General features: G+C 44.1%; 1 protein-coding gene across 2 annotated transcripts; it reads left to right on the top strand.

Annotated features, from left to right (window-relative positions):
- Nucleotides 1–21: 21 nt before the first annotated feature.
- coil (coilin p80) lies at nt 22–20,257 on the top strand. Of its 2 annotated transcripts, XM_015968966.3 has the most exons (7): nt 25–394; nt 2,103–2,958; nt 4,576–4,659; nt 11,800–11,847; nt 11,971–12,040; nt 19,580–19,668; nt 20,040–20,257. In XM_015968966.3, exons 1-7 carry the CDS (start codon nt 147–149, stop codon nt 20,085–20,087), a joined length of 1,443 nt encoding a protein of 480 aa, XP_015824452.3. In that variant the 5' UTR covers nt 25–146; the 3' UTR covers nt 20,088–20,257. The 2 variants fall into 2 exon arrangements, 1 of the variants encoding a protein (XP_015824452.3); XR_008563532.2 differs by lacking the exons at nt 11,800–11,847; nt 11,971–12,040 and having other exon boundaries at nt 22–394; nt 20,040–20,099.
- The last annotated feature ends 1,594 nt before the right edge of the window (nt 20,258–21,851 follow it).

Raw genomic sequence — 21,851 nt, 5'->3', positions numbered from 1 at the left:
ATATTAATTCTTCTTTTGTGAATCGGTGTTTGTAATAGAAGAAGATTGGTCTCCAGGCCAGTAGGGAGCAGTGTTTACAAAATTATTTTCGTCTTATTTTGAAAATTCCAAAAGGAAGTGGGCACACATCCGCTTTCTGTTCAGCCATGGCTTCTCCTGACAGACTTATCCGGCTCCGCTTGTTCTTTGACTACCCTCCGCCGGCTGTGGTCGGTTGCCGGATGTGCTGGCTGCTTGTGGACCTGAAGGCGTGCCGCGTGGTGGCGGACCTGGAGAGCCTCATCCGGCAGAAGTTTGAGTTCAGCCGCGGGAGCATCCTGAGCCTGTTCGTGGAGGACTGCTACCTGCCTCACACCGAGAGCATCTTCGTGGTGCGGGACAATGACAGTGTCAGGTGCGAGTGTTCTGGTCTCGGGGCCACGATTAGAAAAAGACGGCAAAAGTTTGACCTACTGACTCTGCCGAAGGAGCCAGTCTGTACAGGTCATGCTGGGAGGGAGTTGAAGGCACCACTTGTGTCAAGCCAGCCTCCAGATGGAGACTTGCAGTCAAGCCAGCCTCCAGTTTATTGTCGGTTTCCCGTCTATTCAAAGTATTACGGGAAGGGATGTGGAAACCGGATTTCAAAATAAAAGTCAACTTCTAGTGAATGAACAGATATTTTAAGAACATTGTAACATATAATTTAGGCTTGTTCACGATTAGCAGCCTGTCAATATCAAGGCCATTTTATTTTGGATTTCAAAGTAAAAGCCCTGTGAATTTTCAACTCAGTCTGATGTTGCCTTCCATAATAAAGGCCTTTTTAAATTGCCCATATACGACCAAACTTTCAGTGATTTCAAAATGCTCTAAAATGGAAAATTGCTGTTTCCACAGGGTAATTCCACTTTTGATCAAAAGTATACAACCCCACAGTGATACCTTATCAATATCAAGTCATTCTGATGTTGCCTTCCAAAATAAAGGCCTTCCAAATTGTCCATAATTGACCTACCTTTAACGATTTCAAAATGCTCTAAAATGGAAAATCACTGTTCCCACAGGGTAATTCCACTTTAGATCAACAGTATACAACCCCACAGTGATACCATATCAATATCAAGTCATTCTGATGTTGCTTTCCAATATAAAGGCCTTTTTAAATTGTCCACAATTGACCTAACTTTCAGTGATTTCAAAATGCTCTAAAATGGAAAATTGCTGTTTCCACAGGGTAATTCCACTTTAGATCAACAGTATACAACCCCACATGGAAACTATATCATTATCAAGTTGGTGCCTCAATGTCTCCTGGCAGCCCTTCTTTCTTGGGCTTGGGTCAGTCTGTTGGTGGCTATCGACTGCTGGGGTGTGCGTGGACTCTGGTGCTGGTGGGACCTGGGCTGTCTTGGGGGCCAGTGATCTCACATTGCCCATTATGATCGATGGAAGAGATGGTTTGAATTTCCGCTTTCTCTGTCTCCGTTTTGCTCCCGCTCTGCACCCACGCTTCTTGCGTTTTAGCTCATTTGGGATTTGTGGCTTCAGATGAAGTATTATTTCAGCCTTTCCAATGTTAATCAGCTGCTCCCGATTGTAAACCAGCTTGTTGCCATGGTTACGCATCATAACAAATGCTCAAAAAGTGAAAAAAGCTAAAAAAAAAAAAAATAGCGGTAAAAATCCTCCAGGCTTCACAGCACCAGAAACAGAAAAGTAAAATGTCCAAAAAATACAATTTTTCTTGAGAAACTAGAAGGAAAAAATGTCCAAGAAAAGGCAAAATTTACATATAGTCAACAGAGCTACTCCAACATGCAGCCGCCCAGAGCAGCGCAGTTCCGGAAAACAAATCAACACTCTTGGTGACAAATCCATATATAGACACCCAGAACACAGTGATTCACACAAACACAGCTTAGACTTGCACACATACGTAACCACACACACACAAACATATTCTATAAGATATAGGTTCAAACACTTAAAGCACTGTTCACTTCCATCCATTTGTTACTCAGTCGGGGACCCATGAGCCAGCTGGAAGAGGAGGAGGCTCCTAGTGTTTTGTTGCTAATAGAATGTCTGACTCATGACTGAAAGATATTTGTGTTTGCCAGGGTGAAGGTGGACTGTCCATATCAGGTGAATGGACTCAGCAGCTGTTCCATTACAAGTGAGAGCTGCAGGAAGAGACAGAGAGACTTGGTAGAAGCTGAACTGGAAGAGGAAATTCTGCCTGCTAAATGCAAAAGAAAGAAGAAGAAGAAAAGGTCCAAGACAGACACATCAGAGGTGGCCGATTTTTCTGGGACTGTCGACAAGAATTCTCAAGACAAGAAACGCCTAGAAGAGAAGACGGCTAAAAAGAAAGCAGCTAAGCGGCAGGCTGCCCTGAAACCAGCTGAATCTCAGCGCAAAAGGCCAGATTGTGTCGATGTAGCACAAAAGAGCATCAACAAGGTCCCAGGATCACAAGTAGGGAAACCAAATGACCCCTTGTCTGATTCCACTAGTAAGAAGAAAAAACACCGTAAAAGCAAGTCATCGGCTTCAAACCCCAAACCAGCCCCCACCAAAACCCAGCCTCCATTGTCGTCCTCTTTAGAAATGGACTCCTGTTTAGATGAGGCTAGCACTGTCAAACTACCACCAAAATCTAGACCTCTAGCATCCCCTGCCACCACACATCCTGCACAACCCAATAACTGTTCTCAGAAACACCCTGCCAGTATAGCTGAGGCTTCCTGTGACAAGTTGCTGGAGCCTTCCAACCAAGATGGTGAAGAGGACATTCAGCTGGTTATCAAACGTCCACAGCAACTTGCCCAAAGCTTGGCCAGTCACAGCCACTGGCAAGGCCCCGCGAGGACGTTAGACCAGCCCCGGGCTGACCCAGGAGAGGGAGGTAGAGTTGAAGGCAACAAGACTGATACACATATGGATTCTGTCACCAACATGTCTGCACTGGTTCAGGTTAGTCTCAGCATTTGTCCTGTGTGTTTGTCCGTCTGAGAAGGAAGTTGCTGTTAACGAGGATCCATTTCAAGGTTGTTATTTTATTCAGCGAGGTTGTTTTCTGGTGTAGTCCCTGATTTTTGTGCAGGACTAAGAGGCTGTCGGATTTTGTTTTTGTGCAAAAGCATCAAACTGTCGAAGAATCACCTTCTCAGTGGCCTAGTGGTAGAGTGTCCGCCCTGGGACCGCGAGATCGGGGTTCAAATCCCGGTAGGGTCATACCAAAGACTTGGACCCAGAGCCTCCCTGCTGGACACTCGGCTCTAAGGGGTGGGATTGAGGGGTTAAACCCCCAAATAGTTCCCGAGCGTAGCTACCGCTCCCCGGGGATGGGTCAGATGCAGAGAAGAATTTCACCAGCGAGTGACGACTAATGGGGTAACACTTTGGTTTAGGGAACACGAATTAATCATTATCTGCCAATTAATATGCATATTAATGGACTACTAAGTCTGAACCAGTCATTATTGAGCACTTATTAAGCACTTATTACTAATGCCGTAATTCTAACATTAACAGGTCATAAATTAGGAGTTTTATCAAAATAAGCCATTCATAATGGTTTGTTGCTGAATAAAGCACATCCTAATTAGCTCATGTCAATATGTGGCTTTTAACGAAGTAATTCAAGGGGAACATATTCTTGCCTTTACTAAACTACTAGTAATTAGGTATGAACAACATCAGACTTTAGAATGGGGAACATATTCTTGCTTACAAGTGGTTAATAGATTGTTGTTTAGGCTCTATTAACATGTGGAGTTTGGTGTTTATTTACATAATACCAGAACATCATATTTTTGGTTATTAATGCAGAATAATTATTCCCCTTGAATTACTTCGTTTAAAGCCGCATATTGATTTGAGCTAATTAGCATGTGCGTTAATCAGCAACAAACCATTATGAATGGCTTATTTTGATAAAACTCTTAATTTATGACCTGTTAATGTTAGAATTACGGCATGAGTAATAATAGCTTAATAATGACTAGTTCAGACATGGTAGTCCACTAATATGCATATTAATTGGCAGCTAATTCATGGTGAATTTGCGTTCCCTAAACTAAAGTGTTATCGGAGTTAGACTTTATAAAATGTTTGTTTTTCTGAGAAGAAAAGGAACAAATGCATGTTGTCGGTCACAAGGGGGAGACAGATTGTTAGGTTGGCAGGAACATTTTAGCAAAGTAATGAAAAAAAAGGAAATCTGAGTTTGTTTGTACTCATTTGTTGCTGGAGATCGTTTCTTCTGTCCTAAAAAGTACAAGAAGCTGTTTGAACCTTTAAGTTGAAGGAGAAAAAAACAGATTGTGCTTTGTTGTTGGTAACTTTGTAGCTAGATTGATTGCCTGTATTTGTGAAGCGAAGCCTTAGAGATGACAGTTGGGGTTGTGTAAATGTTCGTCTCCTATGCACAGCAAGGGGAATGGAACGCTGAGGCTGGATTATGAAGTTGGCTGGTCTGTCGCTGCTCTAGTGGACCAGCACTGAGTAGTCTCACCTCTGATGCGACCGCTGTTGTTGCTGGCTGTTAGGAAAGACTCATTTTCTACACTACCTGCTGTTTTCTTTTAGAATGGAGAGAGCGTTCTTAAGGACTACAGCCCCATGCCCCTGCTAGCTGCCCCTCCACAGGTGGGGCAGAAGATTGCCTTCAAGGTACGTTAACTCCTCTACTATGAAACCGATTCAGCTGATTCATCTCTCGGTGAACCCTTTAAGTATTTCTGAGCCCGTTCATGTAAATGGATGGTTTCATGAAAGAACTGCTCTCATTGGTGCAACTCTTCAACTTGGTGGGGGTTAAAGGTCTCATTCACTGAGGAACCGTGTTCTTTTTGAAATGCCATCAGCAGTTGAGTGTCAAAGTGGTGATGAGGGAAAGTGGTGGTGTCCAGAAGAGGTGGCGGGAGAGTCCTATCCAAGTTGTTCAACAAGATCTTAGCGAGAGAGAGAGGATTCTTGTGGATTTGAGAAAAAGGTATTCTGGTGCAGATTTTTAAGAGCAAGTATAGAACTTTGCCAACTAGAGAGGAATAAAGCTGACGAGTCATGCTGTACATCTCCGAGAAAGAGAGGTGGAATTTGTGAGCAGAAGTACGCTTTTATGCCAGGAAAGAGTGCTATTATAGATGCTATTTGGCTTTATGGATGCTGATGGAGAAGAACAGAAGGCCAGAAGGAGATTCCCATCTGCACCGGGTCGGCCCGGGCCGGGTAGCCCCAGTCGGCCCCAGCCTGGCCCGGTTGATTCCATACATCCTTGTCTTAAGCCCATGTGGGCTGATTCTACCCACCAATCAGAGGCTTGCTCTAATGGAAGGTGTGAATTTGCTGTCAGCAGTGGGTGTGTTGGCCCTGGTCGGCCTGAAGCAGACCCCCTCCAGAAGAGGGCTGAGAATGAGCCTTGGTTGGCCCGGAAAAATACCAGGCCACCCAGATATGTAAGCAACCTACGCTACCCGGCCCGGGCCGACCCGGTACAGATGGGAATGGCCCATTAGAGAAAGTTTGTGGACCGCGCTGATAGAGGAGCTGTGGGGCAGGATGAGGTCTGGAGTGGCAGAGAAGTACAGTGCTCAGCATAAATGAGTACACCCCCTTTAAAAAGTGTGAATTTAATCAGCAGCTCCATGAACACGATTAATTTCCAGACTTTTCACAAGGCTGGGTTTTCATGAACATGTGTTTAACTCATAACATGAAATTAAGGTTAATAATAGAACTTAGATCACAAAATCTTCAGTTTTGCTAAAATTGGTTGAAGCAAAAATGAAAACCACCAACAAAAACTACTACATCTAGTATTTTGTATGACCACCATGATTTTCAGGGAAAGCACCAAGTCTTCTAGGCATGGGATGAACAAGATGGTGACATATTACATCATCTATCTTTTTCCATTCTTCAAGAAGAGCCTCTTTTAGAGCCTGGATGCTGGATGCAGTAGCGGTTTTAGGCACGGGCAGACAGGGCAGTTGCCCGGGGCGGCATTTTTTCATGACACAAAAGGGGCGCACAAGCGCTGAGTATAAAAAAAAAGGAAATCTGCGCCGCACCGAGGTTTTCTATTATCTGTCATATGACAGTGTCTGGATTGGAAACAGCAAGTTGGCGCCCCCTGCAGCTGCAGGCGCTCCTGCTGACTGAGAACTTTCACGTGCACCGTGTGTCTATGAAGAACAGGAAGGGGAGGGGTGCGGCGGGGGAATTCACCTCTGCGTCTTTCCCAAATGAAATGAGCGTGCAGGGGCTGAATCAACTGTATTAACATGGCTAAAGTCAATCACATCTAGATGTTCTTCCATATTTCATTCATAATATCATAAACACAGGCCTATCATTCTTTCAGGTTTCTCTGAATTGTGTGAAATGGCCGAATAAAAAAAAGGAAAAACAAAACGAGTTTGTGGTCACCCCCCCATCAAGGTCAAATTGTTTAGTCCTGACTAAAGGAAACTTACTGAGTCAAGAGCCAAACAGAAGAGATGAACATAAAAAGGCTAAAACCACCAGGTGCCCCATTCAGGGGGAAAAGGAAAAAAAAGAAAAAGAGGAGAAAGATAAAGGTATGTAGCTCTCATGATGCATGTTTTCAATTTTTTGAACCAGTTAACTGGGATTTTAATGGTTAAATGTGGTCAACTAATTGCTAACAGAGCTAATAGGGCTGAAATATTGAAACGAATATTCAAATGGTTCGAAAAAAGTCCTTGAATCATTTTTTACTGATTCAAACTAGGATTTGTTAAATGCTCACTGCAGCCTGTGGCCTGCCTGAACAACAACAAACACATGTTGATCATGTTCACATAATAAATAAAACAACTCTACAAGCAGAAGAAAACACCACAGTCACCACTAACTATCCTGTTTATTTATTGCAGATGGCTGCGCTGATTATTTTTTTACATGATTTGTTCTGTAAAAGTTGGTATTTTTGGTAGTCTACAGTTTTTTTATGTCAGTTTAAATTAAAATTTCAGAGGCAATTCTGAAATATTATGGATCACGATATCTATTGGAGATCTACCCCAACTTTTGGACTGCTCTGCCAGTCACTGTGGCTCAAGCTGAGCGGAGCTTTTCAAAACTTGATCAAGTCATACCTGAGGTCACCTATGTTTCAGGGGCGGCTCACTAACCTGGCTCTGATTAGTATCGATCACTCAGTAGGGGAGCAGATTTCATGTGATGACATTATTGATGACGTTGCATCAAGGTTAGGTTTTAATTTTAGTTTGTGTTTTCTATTCTAAGTGCAATGCTGTAGTGATTATCTTTAGTTTGTTATGTGTGAAATATTTTTGCTATGTAGAATATTTATTATCTATTATGTTCATATATTCTTAATATTTAGTTATTGTTTGTTTTTGTATATTTGATTCTATATATTTTGATACAGTATATAATGTATATTGCTGTACATTCTGACAACTTCATAGTAATTAATGTAAATATGTGCTACTTAGAAAAATGAATGTTCAATAGTCGTTCTAATAAAACATGCCTGTTTGTAGAAAACATGCGTGTGTTCATGCAGGTGGGGTGGTGGTGCTGGTGGGGGGGGGGGGGGTGTTGGGTGGGGGGCGCTCAAAGGGGGCCTCGCCCGGGGAGTAATTCGATGTAGAACCGCCACTGGCTGGATGGAGAGTGATGCTCAACTTGCTGCTTCAGAATTCCCCACAGGCGTTGGACTGGGTTCAGATCAGGAGACATATTTGGTCATTTGATCACCTTCACCCTGTTCTTCTGCAGAAATGCAGCAGCAGCTTTAGATGTGTGTTTTGGATCATTGTCGTGTTGGAAAAGTACACGACAACCAAGTGATGGCAGCATCTCCTCCCTCAGTAAAGAGCAGGACATTGTTGAGTTCATGACACCATCAATGAAATGCAGCTCCCCAACACCAGCAGCACTCATGCAGCCCACATAAGGACACCGCCACCACCATGCTTCACTGTAGGATCCATACATTTTTCTTTGAAATCCTCACCTTTACAACGCCATACAGTTTTGCAACCATTAGTTCCAAAAACAATGATCTTTGTCTCATCACTCCAGAGTCTAGAGTCCCAGTAGTCTTCGTCTCTTCCAGCATGGGCCGTGGCAAATCCTAGGTGTGCTTAATTGTGCGTGGGCTTTAGGAGAGGCTTCCTTCGTGGACGATACCCGTGCATGCCATTCCTCTGCAGTGTGCGCCGTACGGTGTCACGGGAAACAATCACTCAGTTCGGCTTTCTACAGCTTTAGCTAACTGCAGTGAACTTGCATTGTGATTTTCTTCAACCCTTCTCATCAGAAGATGCTCCTGTCGAGATGTTTACTTCCATGGACGACCTGGACGTCTCTGTAAGATGGTTGCACGTCCATTTTTCATAAATTTCTTGATCACTTTTGCTACAGTATTTTGACTGATTTGTAAAGCTTTGCTGATCTTCTTGTTGCCCTCACCGTTTTGTGTAGAGAAATGTTTTCCTTTCTCAGATATTTTGACATTTCTCTTCCATGTGGAGCCGTTGCTGACAGCATCAAATGGGAAGGGCTTTTCTTTAAGTAATGCCCTGTTATAGTCCCGTCTGCTGGACACCTCTTAAATGGGACAAAGAATGCAGTTTATCAGCAATCTAAAACTCTGCTTTGAGTCTCTTAAGAAGCGTAAGCAATATTCTTTTGGCTTCCATCTGTCCCAGGAGCCCTGATACAGGCCAGTCTAGACCCCCTAAAGCCTGGGGCACACCGGAGGCGGACGCGCTTCGTAGAAAGTCGAGCGATAGTCACAACATCACGCGGGACTTGAGAACAGAAAACGGGAAGCGACTCTATTGTTTATTCGTGATCAGACTTACCATCGTGTTTAGTGAGACTCAGATGTAGTAAAAATGGGTAAGTACGCTATTATTAGAATATTTTAGGATCAATAGTACTTTAAATTTATCAAAACTGCGGTTGGGTAAAGCCTGAGTCATGCTTCTGCGTCAGTGCGGAGACACGCAACGCCATTATCCATCCTTGTGAGCCTGCTGGAGAGCCTCGCAAGGATGGACGGAGTCGAGCTCTCTTTTATAAACATCCGTCCGTCGAGACGGAGAACGCAAGCTTGTGATTGGTCAGGGCACCGCTGTCGTCTACACCGCCGCCATTGCGCCCTCAAAAACAAAGAGAACCGAGAATAACTAGCGGCAGACACGGAGAATCTTGAAGAATACTTGGCGAAAAAACTCTAAAAATATGAACGTGTAATTCCCCCGTGACTGGAGGAGTGAAAAGATACGCACCAAGCGTTTTATTTGTGGACGGAAATGACAGGAAACGTGGGTTTAGAGGTGGCGAGCGCATGAAGAGGTGGAGGAGAATGAGAGACAAATTTGTCTGTGTTAAAAAGTCTCTTATATACAAAAAACACAATATAAACACACTATCTTGGACCGATACATGACAGGATACCACAGAACAGCGCTACGCCCTCTACTGTCCTGGTGGGGAATTGCTTTGCAACACTCCCCAGGAGACGGAGAAGTACGAGGGCAAAATGTCTCCGTCCGTGCGTGTCTCTCCCTTTTGGAGCTGATGGAGAAGTATAAATCCAGCTTTAGTGCCGGCGGTTGGGTTTGTGTCGTAAAGCCGTTCCGGGTCGTAGCGCTGTTGTAAAGTACTCCACGACGTCGTAAACAGCTGTGCGGCGCGGCCCGCTGTCATTAACTATAATGGCTTCTGTTTAAAATGGTGGCGTGGCGCGTCTGCCTCCGGTGTTGTTTTAATTTTTTTATTTTTTTTAGAAAAGATAACATACAAACAAAATGCACCTTACATTACATATTCAGAGAATAATCATTCCTTACATATTAAACACTTTCATGTATAGGAAAAAAAAGAAAATCTAAAGATGGAGTCACATAATTAACAGATTATTAACTTACTAACTCAAAATCTTCTACAGAGGAAATAAAAAAGTCAGCCTTTTTCTTTTTAACTAAAATCAAAGATTTAACCAATGATTTTGTCATTTTTCCAATAAGCTAGTGTTTGTTTGGTCTTAAAAAAGCGACATTTATGTATAAATTGTTTGCACAAAATTAATAACACATTAACACCATAATTAACTTTCTTTTCTTTCAAAAACACTCCAAACATGAACATATTTAAGGTAAATGGGGTAATTTGAATCCCACTGGAACAAAGCCAGGCATGAAAATCCAATCAAAATATTTGTATAAAATTGCACAAAAAAAATAGATGGTCTAGGTCCTCCTCTTCTGTTTCACAATATACACAATTACCAGCTTCTATACTGAATCTATCCCCAAGGAGTCTATTTGTTGGGTAAATTTTATTCAAAATTTTAAATTGGACTTCTTTCCCTTTAGGAGGGATAGGGAAGGTGATATATGTTTATGTTTATGTGCTTAGCAGACGCTTTTACCCAAAGCGACTTACAATTATTTTTTAACCTATAGGGCATGTTGTGATCTGTGGGGGAAACCGGAGTACCCGGAGAAAACCCACGCATGCATGGGGAGAACACGCAACTCCACGCAGAAAGGCGAGTTTTGAACCTGCGACCTTCGTGCTGCGAGGCAACAGTGCTCCATGCAACCACTGCGCCACCATGCAGCCTATATGATATAATCACTTCTTATTTTTTCAATTTCTTCCCTTTGTAAATCTTTTAATATGTAGTTACGTCTAAGTAAATTTGGAGAATAGACTCCTTAATGAAGATCTTAGAAACTTAATATTGCATTTAACATCACAAAATCGAATATCATCTATGTATAGTTGTCTTAACCTGGGGAGATGTCAGAATATATTATATTATTTACAACTATGTTTTTAAGTGACAGTGGAATGGATTTTATAACCCGATTAAATTTATTTTTAGAACATTGGATATTAAACTTTTGGCAAAAATCTTGATGTTCTAGAACATGTCCTTCTTTATCACGTCTGCCTCCGGTGTGCCCCAGGCTTAAATCAGCCTTGCTGTGAATAGAGCCGTTTACCCCTCCCACTTGGCCAGGGCATGGATATGCTAATGAGCTGCTTGTTGATTGGTTGTTTTAAACCAGACGGCCTCAGACTATGGAGACTGTAGACTGGATGGGGAAGGGCTCCACATGGTGACGTTTTTATGAGGTTTCTCAGAAAAGAAGTTCTTCTCAGGCATTTTAAACTTTCTAATTCACATAAAAAGTAGTTAACACACGACTTATACTTTTTGGCATCCTACTTTTATTCACAAACAAGAAAATGTTGGTTTAGAGTCTTTGTCCCCTTTAAATGAATCAATAGACTCACCTGTAGTTGAATGCCTGTTAATTTGAACTTTGTAGTCTTAAGTGTGGCTTTTCTCCTAAGATCATAATTAGGGTGTACTCATTTTTGCCACACAGGCTTGAATGAATTTGTTAGGAAACTCACTTTTTAGTTTGCAAATGAACAAATCTTGTTTGCAATCAGTGGCCGACATTTGTGGGAGTATTTTGAAGTTTGGTATCTCACAGAAAATGTTGGTTTTTAACAGAAAGGTTACGAAAGGTTTTCTGACAAATGTAGTGGGGTGTACTCATCTTTGCTGAGCGCTGTATGTTAGAGTGGTGCATGGTCTGCAGTCCCAAGCTATGGAGAGGGTGGAGACGAGGTGAAGAAGCATGTAAGGCAGGTTTGAAAATTTCAGGTTTGATAAAAGGGTTTTAGAAAAGGGGTGAAGCCTGCCATGTTGTCTGGCTACAGCAGTGGTTCTCCTCTGCTCCATGAAAAACACAGATGTGAATAATTCCAGTTGTGGTCTACTTACAGCTGCTGGAGTTAACAGAGAGCTACACACCAGAAATATCAGAGTATAAAGTGAGTGGAATCCTTTCTAAGATGTGGGCGCAGTATTTACCATAATAACTAAATAATTATTATTTTAGTTTAGTTAAATATTACATTCATAGATCTAACCTGTCTCGTTTCTATGTATCTTAGGAAGGAACGATTTTGAACTTTGACCCAATAACCAAACAGATAGAACTTGAACTTCTTTGTCCTTCTCAAGGTAGGAACCCACACAGGAGACTTACACACTTTAAAATGCTTACTTCAGTGCAATGATTTGTTAAAGGATTACCAATCAAAATGTGTCTTGGATTATATGTTCAATTCAGTAATAATTTGTTAATCTCAGAGGAAAATCAGATGCTGTACTTACTCATTATTGGATGTTCTCCAAAGACTCGTCATGCCTGAGTCTTGCTGTAAGGGTCTGTGTTACAGCAGACCAAGACTCAAAGCTGTTGTCGTATAGGGAAATGTGTCTGGCTGTACGGTAAGCAGCTTATTTCACTGCCCACTGAATGCCAAACCCATACATAGATGTTGGCACGACTCTTTTGGAGTTTAAGATTACTAGTCCCAATCACACAAACTAATACCTGGATGGAGTTTAAAGGTTCCATGTCATGCTAGTTTAAACCTTTGAGAGCAAAGGTAGGAACAGTCGTCGTCGTCTTCCTCTTATCCGGGTCTAGGTCGCGGGGGCAGCATCCCAACTAGGGAGCTCCAGACCGTCCTCTCCCCGATCACCTCCACCTTCTCCTCCGGCAGGACCCCAAGGCGTTCCCGGACCAGATTGGAGATGTAACCTCTCCATGTCCTGGGTCAACCCGGGGGCCTCCTGCCGGCAGGACATGCCCAAAACACCTCCCAAGGGAGGCATCCTGGAGGCATCCTGACCAGATGCCCAAACCACCTCAACTGACTCCTTTCGATCCGGAGAAGCAGCGGTTCTACTCCGAGTCCCTCCCGAATGTCCGAGCTCCTCACTCTATCTCGACGGCGACGGTGGCACAGGAGCTAAGTGCTCGCCCCGTAATCGGAAGGTTGCAGGTTCGAGCCCCGCTCAGTCTGTCGCTGTCGTTGTGTCCTTGGGCAAGACACTTCACCCACATTGCCTGCTGGTGGTGGTCGGAGGGACCGGTGGCGCCACTGCTCGGCAACCTCGCCTCTGTCAGTGCGTCCCAGGGCAGCTGTGGCTACATCGTAGCTCATCCCCACCAGTGTGTGAATGTGTGTGTGAATGGGTGAATGACTGATAGTGTTGTAAAGCGCCTTGAGGGGTTCCATGACTCTAGAAGGCACTATATCAAATACAGGCCATTTACCATCTCTAAGGCTGAGCCCGGCCACCCTACGGAGGAAACTCATTTCGGCCGCTTGTATCCGCGATCTCGTTCTTTCGGTCATTACCCAAAGCTCATGACCATAGGTGAGGATTGGGACGTAGATCGACCGGTAAATCGAGAGCCTGGCTTTCTGGCTCAGCTCCCTCTTCACGACAGATCGGCTCAGCGTCTGCAGTGATGCGGACGCTGAGCCGATCCGCCTGTTGATCTCCCGATCCCTCCTACCCTCACTCGTGAACAAGACCCCGAGATACTTAAACTCCTCCACTTGAGGTAGGACCTCTCTCCCGACCCGGAGTTGGCAAGCCACCCTTTTCCGGTCGAGAACCATGGTCTCAGATTTGGAGGTGCTGATCCTCATCCCAGCCGCTTCACACTCGGCCGCGAACCTTCCAACCAAGAGCTGAAGGTCAGAGCTGGATGAAGCTAGGAGGACCACGTCATCCGCAAAAAGCAGAGACAAGATTCTCCTGCCACCAAACTCGACACACTCCACACCACGGCTGCGCCTAGAAATTCTGTCCATAAAGGTAATGAACAGAACCGGTGACAAAGGGCAGCCCTGGCGGAGTCCAACCCTCACCGGGAACAGGTCCGACTTACTGCCGGCTATGTGGACCAAACTCACGCTCCTCTGGTAAAGGGACTGGATGGCCCTTAACAGAAAGCCACCCACCCCATACTCCTGGAGCGTCCCCCACAGGGTGCCCCTGGGGACACGGTCATAAGCCTTCTCCAAATCCACAAAACACATGTGGATTGGTTGGGCAAACTCCCATGCCCCCTCCATCACCCTTGCAAGGGTATAGAGCTGGTCCACAGTTCCAGGACCAGGACGAAAACCACATTGCTCCTCCTCAATCTGAGATTCAACTATCGATCAGACCCTCCTCTCCAGTACCTTGGAGTAGACCTTTCCAGGGAGGCTGAGGAGTGTGATCCCCCTATAGTTGGAACACACCCTCAGGTCACCCTTCTTAAAGATGGGGACCACCACCCTGGTCTGCCACTCCACAGGAACTGCCCCCGATGACCACGCAATGTTGCAGAGACGTGTCAGCCACGACAGCCCTACAACATCCATAGCCTTGAGATACCCAAGACGAATCTCATCCGCCCCCGGGGCTCTGCCGCTGTGTAGTTGTTTGACTACCTCAGCAACTTCTGCCCCCAAGATTGGACAGTCCATCCCCAGGTCTCCCGGCTCTGGTTCCTCCTCGGAATATGCATAGGTGGGACTGAGGAGCTCCTCAAAGTATTCCTTCCACCATCTGACTATAGCCCCAGTTGACGTCAGCAGCTCCCCATCCCCACTGTAAACAGTGTGAGCGAGTTGCTGCCTTCCTCCCCTGAGGCGCCGGACAATTTGCCAGAACCTCTTTGGAGTCGATCGATAGTCTTTCTCCATGGCCTCACCATACTCCACCCACGCCAAAGATTTTGCCTCGGCAATTGCCGCTGCTGCACCCCACTTGGCTATCCGGTACCTGTCTGCTTTCTCCGGAGACCCACAGACCAGCCACGCCCTGTAGGCCTCCTCCTTCAGCCTGACGGCTCTCCGAATCTCTGGTGTCCACCAGCGGGTACGGGGGTTGCCACCACGACTGGCACCGGCCACCTTGCGACCACAGCTAGCAACAGCCGCCTCAACAATCGCAGAGTGGAACAAGGCCCACTCAGAGTCAATGTCCCCCACTGCTCTCAGGACGCGGTCAAAGCTCTGCCGGAGGTGGGAGTTGAAGACTGTCTTGACAGGTTCTTCTGCCAGGTGTTCCCAGCAGACCCTCACTATGCATCTGGGTCTGCCAGGTCTACGCAGCATCTTCCCCTGCCATCTGATCCAACTCACCACCAAGTGGTGATCATTTGACAGCTCCGCTCCTCTCTTCACTCGGGTGTCCAAAACCTATGGCCGCAGGTCAGATGATACGACTACAAAGTCTATCATCGACCTGCGACCTAGGCTGCCCTGGTACCAAGTGTACCGATGGGCATCCTTATGTTCGAACATGGAACATGGTGTTTGTTATGGCCAAACTGCGGCTTGCACAGAAGTCCAATAACGAACCATCACTCGGGTTCAGATCAGGCGGGCCATTCCACCCAATCACACCCCTCCAGGTCATGCTGTCATTGCCCATGTGACCATTGAAGTCCCTCAGCAGGACAATGGAGTCCCCTAATGGAGCACTATCTAGCACTTGTCCCAGGGACTCCAAAAAAGGGTGGGTACTCTGAACTGATTGACCCATAAGCAAAAACAACAGTCAGGACCCGTTCCCCGACCCGAAGGCGCAGGGAAGCTACCCTCTCGTCCCCCAGGGTAAACCCCAACACACAGGCAGAGAGTCTTGGGGCCAACAAAAAGCCATCTCCAGCCCTCCGCCTCTCACCTGGAGCAACTCCAGCAAAGGAGAGTGTCCAACCCCTCTCAAGGACTTGGGTTCCAAAGCCAATGCTATGCATCGAGGTGAGTCCGACTATATCTACCCTGTACCACTCAACCTGTGTCACAAGCTCCTGCTCCTTCCCCGCCAGAGAGGTGACGTTCCATGTCCCAAAAACCAGTTTCCTTGTCTGGGGATCGGACCGCCAAGGCTCCCGCCTTGGTCTGCCACCCAATCCTTACTGCACCGGACCCTTCATGTTCCTCCTGCGGGTGGTGGGTCCACAGTTGGATGAGCCCATGTATCTGGTTTGGGCTGGGCCCCATGGGCGAAAGCCCGGCCACCAGGCGCTCGCTCACGGGCGTCCAACCCCAGATCTGGCTCCAGGGTGGGACCCCGGTAACCCTCCGGGCCGGGTACTCCGACTCTTGATTTTAAATCCATGAAAGATCCTCTGAACAATTGAGATGTCATTTATCTTGAATATGAGTTATTTTTGTCAGCCTGAATTTATACCCAGAAATAAAACGCTCAGTTTCAGTGAAACTCCGCTCTGGAAAACCGTGCCTACAGCGGCATCTCACGCAAGTTTGTTACTGTAGATGCTTTGGTGGTCCAGTGGTAAAGACCATCTCAGGTTGCCACGAGCTGAGGTGGGTTCAAATCCTGGTGTGGGCAATACATAATTTAGCCACCTGGAGCAGATTTCATGCTGTTATATTTGAGTTTTATGGATTATTTTCAGCAACATTTTTTGCGTCTCTAAACATTTTCTCTCTTTGTATTTGGTCGTTTCCAAGCAGCATCTTAGTTGATTTACTCGCCTCACCTCACATAGACTCACACTGGCTAAATAAACAAAGAAAGTAAATAAAACATTGTAGTCCTATTATTTTAAACAGTTTACCAATATAAGGTTGGAAACATCAAACAGACAAGTGCTGTTAAAAAGAAAAAAGTTACTTCTCACATGTGAACCTACTAGGGATGTGAATCTCAGTGCAACTCACGATTTGAGGTGCCGATTCGATTCAGAATCGATTCTCGATTTAAATCGATTCACAATCAATATTATTACAGAGTGTCAGTTCCAGGATTAACTGCTTGTTGTACAAGTTAGTTAAATCTATGGGACATTTTTCTTTGACTTTAAACTGTTCATGCTAAAAATAAAGCTAATTTATGAGGTAAAATAAAATTATTCTAAGACTGTAAACAGAAACAATCTTTTGACCAAAAGGCAACATTTATTTTTGCGTACCTTGTAAAATATAACAAATCTCTAGTTACCTAACAGTAGCTTTGAAAGGAATACGGTCAGATGCTTTTTAAGTATGTGTGGAAACAAGTTTAACGCTTGAGTCCTCAACCTGTTTAACAAAAGTGCCTCAGATTTCTTACAAAGGAAAATGTGTTCTCTCATTTCTCAATAACTTCAAATAAATACATGAGTAATCCTGAGTACTCACTTATCAACTTAGAAAATAAATATGAGAATATCTCAATGAGTATGGAAAAAATTACATTCAAGTGCCCTCTTATCAGCAGATTCAAACATAAATCATCCCAATTTATGGGACCACAAAAGTAAATGGAGTACTGACTATCCTTACAAAGATAAAAAAAAAAAAACAGACAAAAGTGCATCTCAAACCTGTAACATGCCAAATATTTGAGTTCTTGGAATCGATTCTGAATCTCTATAAATAAACAATCCCGATTCAGACTTGAATTGATTTTTTTCAGCACCTCTAGAACCTGCCCAACAACCTAACCACTAGACTACCAAGTCTGTTACATGACACTAGTCGCCACATATCCAGGGGAGACGGGTTTCAGACCAGAGACTAGCTTCCAGGGGACGAGCAGGGCCTGATGTTGGGAGATGAAGTGACATATAACTTATACATTAGGCTGTTTCAGGAATTTCAAAATAAAGTTTAAAATTTGCAGCTGAAACAGCAAAATGCCTGGATGCAGCCTAAAAATGGTTCTGGGGAGTTTTCTCATGAGGAAACAACAATTACGTCCTAAAAAGCTACCAAAAGGGATTTTTCATGTAATGGTCCCTTCAAAACCCTCTGATCCTGGTCTGACTGGAGTCCTGACTTTGCTGCTATGGCTGCTGATTTGGTGCCTCGGGATGACGCCCCTGTGGCTTTGAGGGAAGCGACCACCAAATAAAGTCACACAAAGTTTTTGTTGTCAAATCGAGCACCAAAGACTAGTGTACATTTTATTAAAGGCATTCATTTTTAATCTGTTTTTATTTCTAGGTATGGACATGTTTTTATTCTAGGTGCTTTTAATGTCCATGTTTGTTGTGACTTAGCTTCAGGAGGCGACTGTCGCTCTTCATTCATCAGCCACATGCTTCCGCTTAAAATAAAAGAAGGTGATGCGGCGTTGAGCCCCTTGGGCTTCTGTGAAGGTTACAGAAGATGTGTTTTGGGTTTGCAGTGCCATCTATCCACAGTAGACATTGAGTATAGGAGAATCTGAATCCTTAATAAACGAGAGGGTGCTCGCTGCAGAACCACAAAGGCGGAGCTGCACCATAAGGTGGAGCTGCACCAGGGTCAGCCCCGCCCATTCACGCAAACTCAGCCTAGCCCACTGACTTCCGTTTTTGTTTTCCAACTTCATCGCAAACTAACCTGACCCACATGAATTATGGCTGTTACTACTTTACAAATGTTAATGCTCCAATTAAACAAGATAAATATAACTTGCTACATGACAAAGCCTGAATACATCTTGAAATGAAACGATTTCTTTTAGCAGATATCTGCCCACAGCCGCTCTAACAATAATGTGGGGCAACAGCATGAGTGACTGTCATATGTGCTCTGGTAGTCCAGTGGTAAGATCATCTGAAGCAAATTTTGCTTCCCCCTCAGCTGATGCTGGTTCGATTCTCGGTGAGGTCGGCATCAATCTATTTAGCCAGCTGAAACATTTAATTTGTTTATATTTTAGTTGTAATGTTTATTTTCAGCAAAATATTTATGTCTCTAAAAGTTCTTTGAATTTGGTCGTTCCTAAACAGCATTTTAGTTGAAACTCTGCTCACAAATGGACTCACACTGGCTAAATAAACGAATAAATAAATAAACACATTAGTCATTGTATTGTAAACGGTATACCAGTAAATTGTTGTAAACATAGCACTGGCAAGTGTAGCTAGAAATTAAGAAAAGGGGTTGTAATCTACCTAAGATTTCTGCCACTGGGAGTCGAACCTGCGCAAAACTATATGCCAACCTGCCTCCATAGCCCCTACCCCACCACATCTGATATGAAGTAAGTGGTGTTACATGTAATTGTCCTATCCAGTCTGTCTTTGGAGATGGGTTGTATGGTTTTTCGGCGGTGTCTCAGTAGAAGTCATTTCAGAAATAATTTGTCAGAAAATTCACAGAATATCCAGATTTGAGAACCAAGACCAGGCCCACTTCAGGGGAGGAGACCAAATTGAAGCTGAGATGGGAGGAAAATGCATGAATGAGGCCAAAAATGGCTTTGGCGTGTTTCTTATGAGGAAATGACAATATAACATGATAAAAAAGTTCCAAAAGTTAGATTTTTAATTATATAGAACCTTTACAAAAACTGTTCAGTTAACTTCTCACCTCCGTCCTCAATCTTGTATTTTTTAGCTATAACACCCTCTTTGGTTCCAGAATGCTATCAAGTCTGACAACTGGAAGGAATTGTACTGACTCTGATGGAATGGACGGGGCTGACTCTGGAATGGGTGGGGCTGACCCTGGTGCAGCTCCACCTTCTGGTGCAGCTCCACCTTCTGGTGCAGCTCCACCTTTGCGGTTCTGCAGCGAGCACCACTTGTAATAAACTGCTACTACTAAAAACTCTTATTTTACATGGTTAAAATTAACCCTAATCCAGCTACATGTAATTTTATTCTATAGTTTGTTGATTTTATTTTCCTGTTGATTGAGTATTTTACCCAGACTTTCTGCTTTTGTGCTTATGTATTGATTTAATTTACTCTTGATTCTCCAGCTCCTCTAGAACCTGGCAAGTTTGACCTTGTCTATCAGAATCCAGATGGTTCAGAAAGAGTGGAGTATGCTGTACCCAGGGGATCTTGGGTAAGTGTGTGTGTGTGTGTGTGTGTGTGTGTGTGTGTGTGTGTGTGTGTGTGTGTGTGTGTGTGTGTGTGTGTGTGTGTGTGTGTGTGTGTGTGTGTGTGTGTGACCAAGTTCTTTTAGATAAACTACATGTTTCAGCTTGACCTGAAAAAAAGTATTTTCATAGATTAAGATCCCTTCTTTAACTTTAGACAATGGTTTAGCCCCTTTTTATAAACGTTTACTTTATTAAAACAGTAATGATTTAAATTAATATGTAGAAGGAAAAACTAGCTGCCAACAAAAACTTTCAAGTTGTTTAGATTCAGTTAGATCTGTCATTTTCTGTGTACTTAAAACTCATCCTGTTTACCTTTGTTTACCTCTGGCAGATCACAGAACGATGGGAGTCTCTGTTGGAACCAAGACTGATCATTTAAATCGGGGAGGAAAACATACATAAAATGTGCAGTCTGCTCGAAACATGGAGTAGCTACCTGCAGCATATTAAAGTAGCTGAGACCTTCTAATTTTAGACAAGGACTTATTGTTTTTTTTTTAAAAGGGATCTGAGTGAGATCAATTCCAAATAAACGTGTTTCCAATAAAACATTGCATATTTTTCTTTTATCATGAGAAAATCTTTTTGTTATTGTCACATGTAAACTTTTGAACTTAAAACTTTGTTTCTCTCTTCACAGAGTGTTAAACATCGCTAAAAGATGCACTATGAACTCTGGGTTATGGAAAAAGGCCCTCTCTTATGTTTATAGGTACAATTTGTAAGAATGAAGTGAGAATGACATCCTGTGGTCAGATTGGGTGCGTTCTTAGTGCCGTTCTGTGAGTTTCATAGCTGTTGCCAGTTACGGATCAGCGCCAGATGATTCTAGATGACAAGGAAAGACTACACAGTAAAGTTGATAGGTAGATACCTAGATTGCGCCTCTAGAGTGGGATCTCTTTTTTGTGGGGTTCCCCAGGGGTCCGTTTTAGGTCCGCTTCTTTTCAATCTATATATTTTACCTTTGGCAGCCATTTTTAGAAAATTCCGGGTAAATTTTCATCTCTACGCTGACGATTGTCAGCTTTATGTGGCCCTAAAATCTGCTGACCCTGTGCAACCACTGACTGACTGCCTGAGTGAAGTCAGGTCCTTGCTCTCGGCTAATTTTCTCCATCTTAATAGCTCCAAACTGGAGGCTATTTTCTTTGCCCCCTGCTCCCCCTCGGCTGTGGAGCCATCTCTGCACCCTTCATTGTCAGTTTTGGTGAAGCCGACAATTACAAGTTTGGGGGTCACTCTGGACGCTTTTAAAAAAATGGATGCACAGATAAATCAGGTAGTCAGGTCGTGTTTCTTTCATTTTCGCCGGCTGGCCAAACTAAAATCTGTCCTGAACAAAAAAGATCTTCAGTCAGTTGTTCATGCTTTTGTAGAGCCACGTATGGACTATGCCAATTCTCTTTTATATGGTATGCCCTCCTCTTCAGTGGTACGCCTCCAACTGGTACAGAATGCTGCCGCAAGGTTTCTTACGAGCATAGACCGACGGCAGCATATCACCCCTGTTTTAGCAAATTTACACTGGTTTCCAGTTCACTTTCGGATTAAGTTCAAAATTCTCCTGTTGGTTTACAAATCTATTCATGAAATGGCACCCTTGTATGTATACCACTGAGTCCACTGATCTCAGGCTCAGGGGGAGAGAGTTCCAGAGTCTGGGGGCCACAACAGCAAATGATCTGTCACCTTTGGTCAGTGGGTAGGCCAGACCCCGAGGGTCAGAGACAGACGAAAGCAGCCCCGGCGGGGTGGGTTGGATCCCGAGGGTCAGAGAAGGACGAAAGCGCAGCCCCAGCGGGGTTGGTCAAATCCCACAAAAGAGCTAAACAAGCATCACTCTTTTCTAACCCACTGAAGCCACGCACGCAGAAGAGAAACAGTTCTCAGTTGTGTCTCCTTCATATGAACTCGAACATCTGTTCTTTTGGCTCATTCTGACAGTTTGTTAGATTGTACATCTCAAACACAGTCGCAGTATCCCCAAAAATCTTGGAAGAGCAGCACATTGGCATTAACTTAATTATCAGTTCATCATGAGGCTGCTCTGTAAACCCACGTAATATCCAGTCGTATGGCACTTCAGACAAGCAACACAGGAACCACTGACACCTGGCACACTGAGCTTGGATAGGAGGTT

This window comes from Nothobranchius furzeri, chromosome 18 (assembly GCF_043380555.1).
Source record: "Nothobranchius furzeri strain GRZ-AD chromosome 18, NfurGRZ-RIMD1, whole genome shotgun sequence".
Taxonomy (NCBI): Eukaryota; Metazoa; Chordata; class Actinopteri; order Cyprinodontiformes; family Nothobranchiidae; genus Nothobranchius; species Nothobranchius furzeri.
Note: the sequence above shows the minus strand (reverse complement) of the source record. Positions and strands in the feature narration are given on the sequence as shown.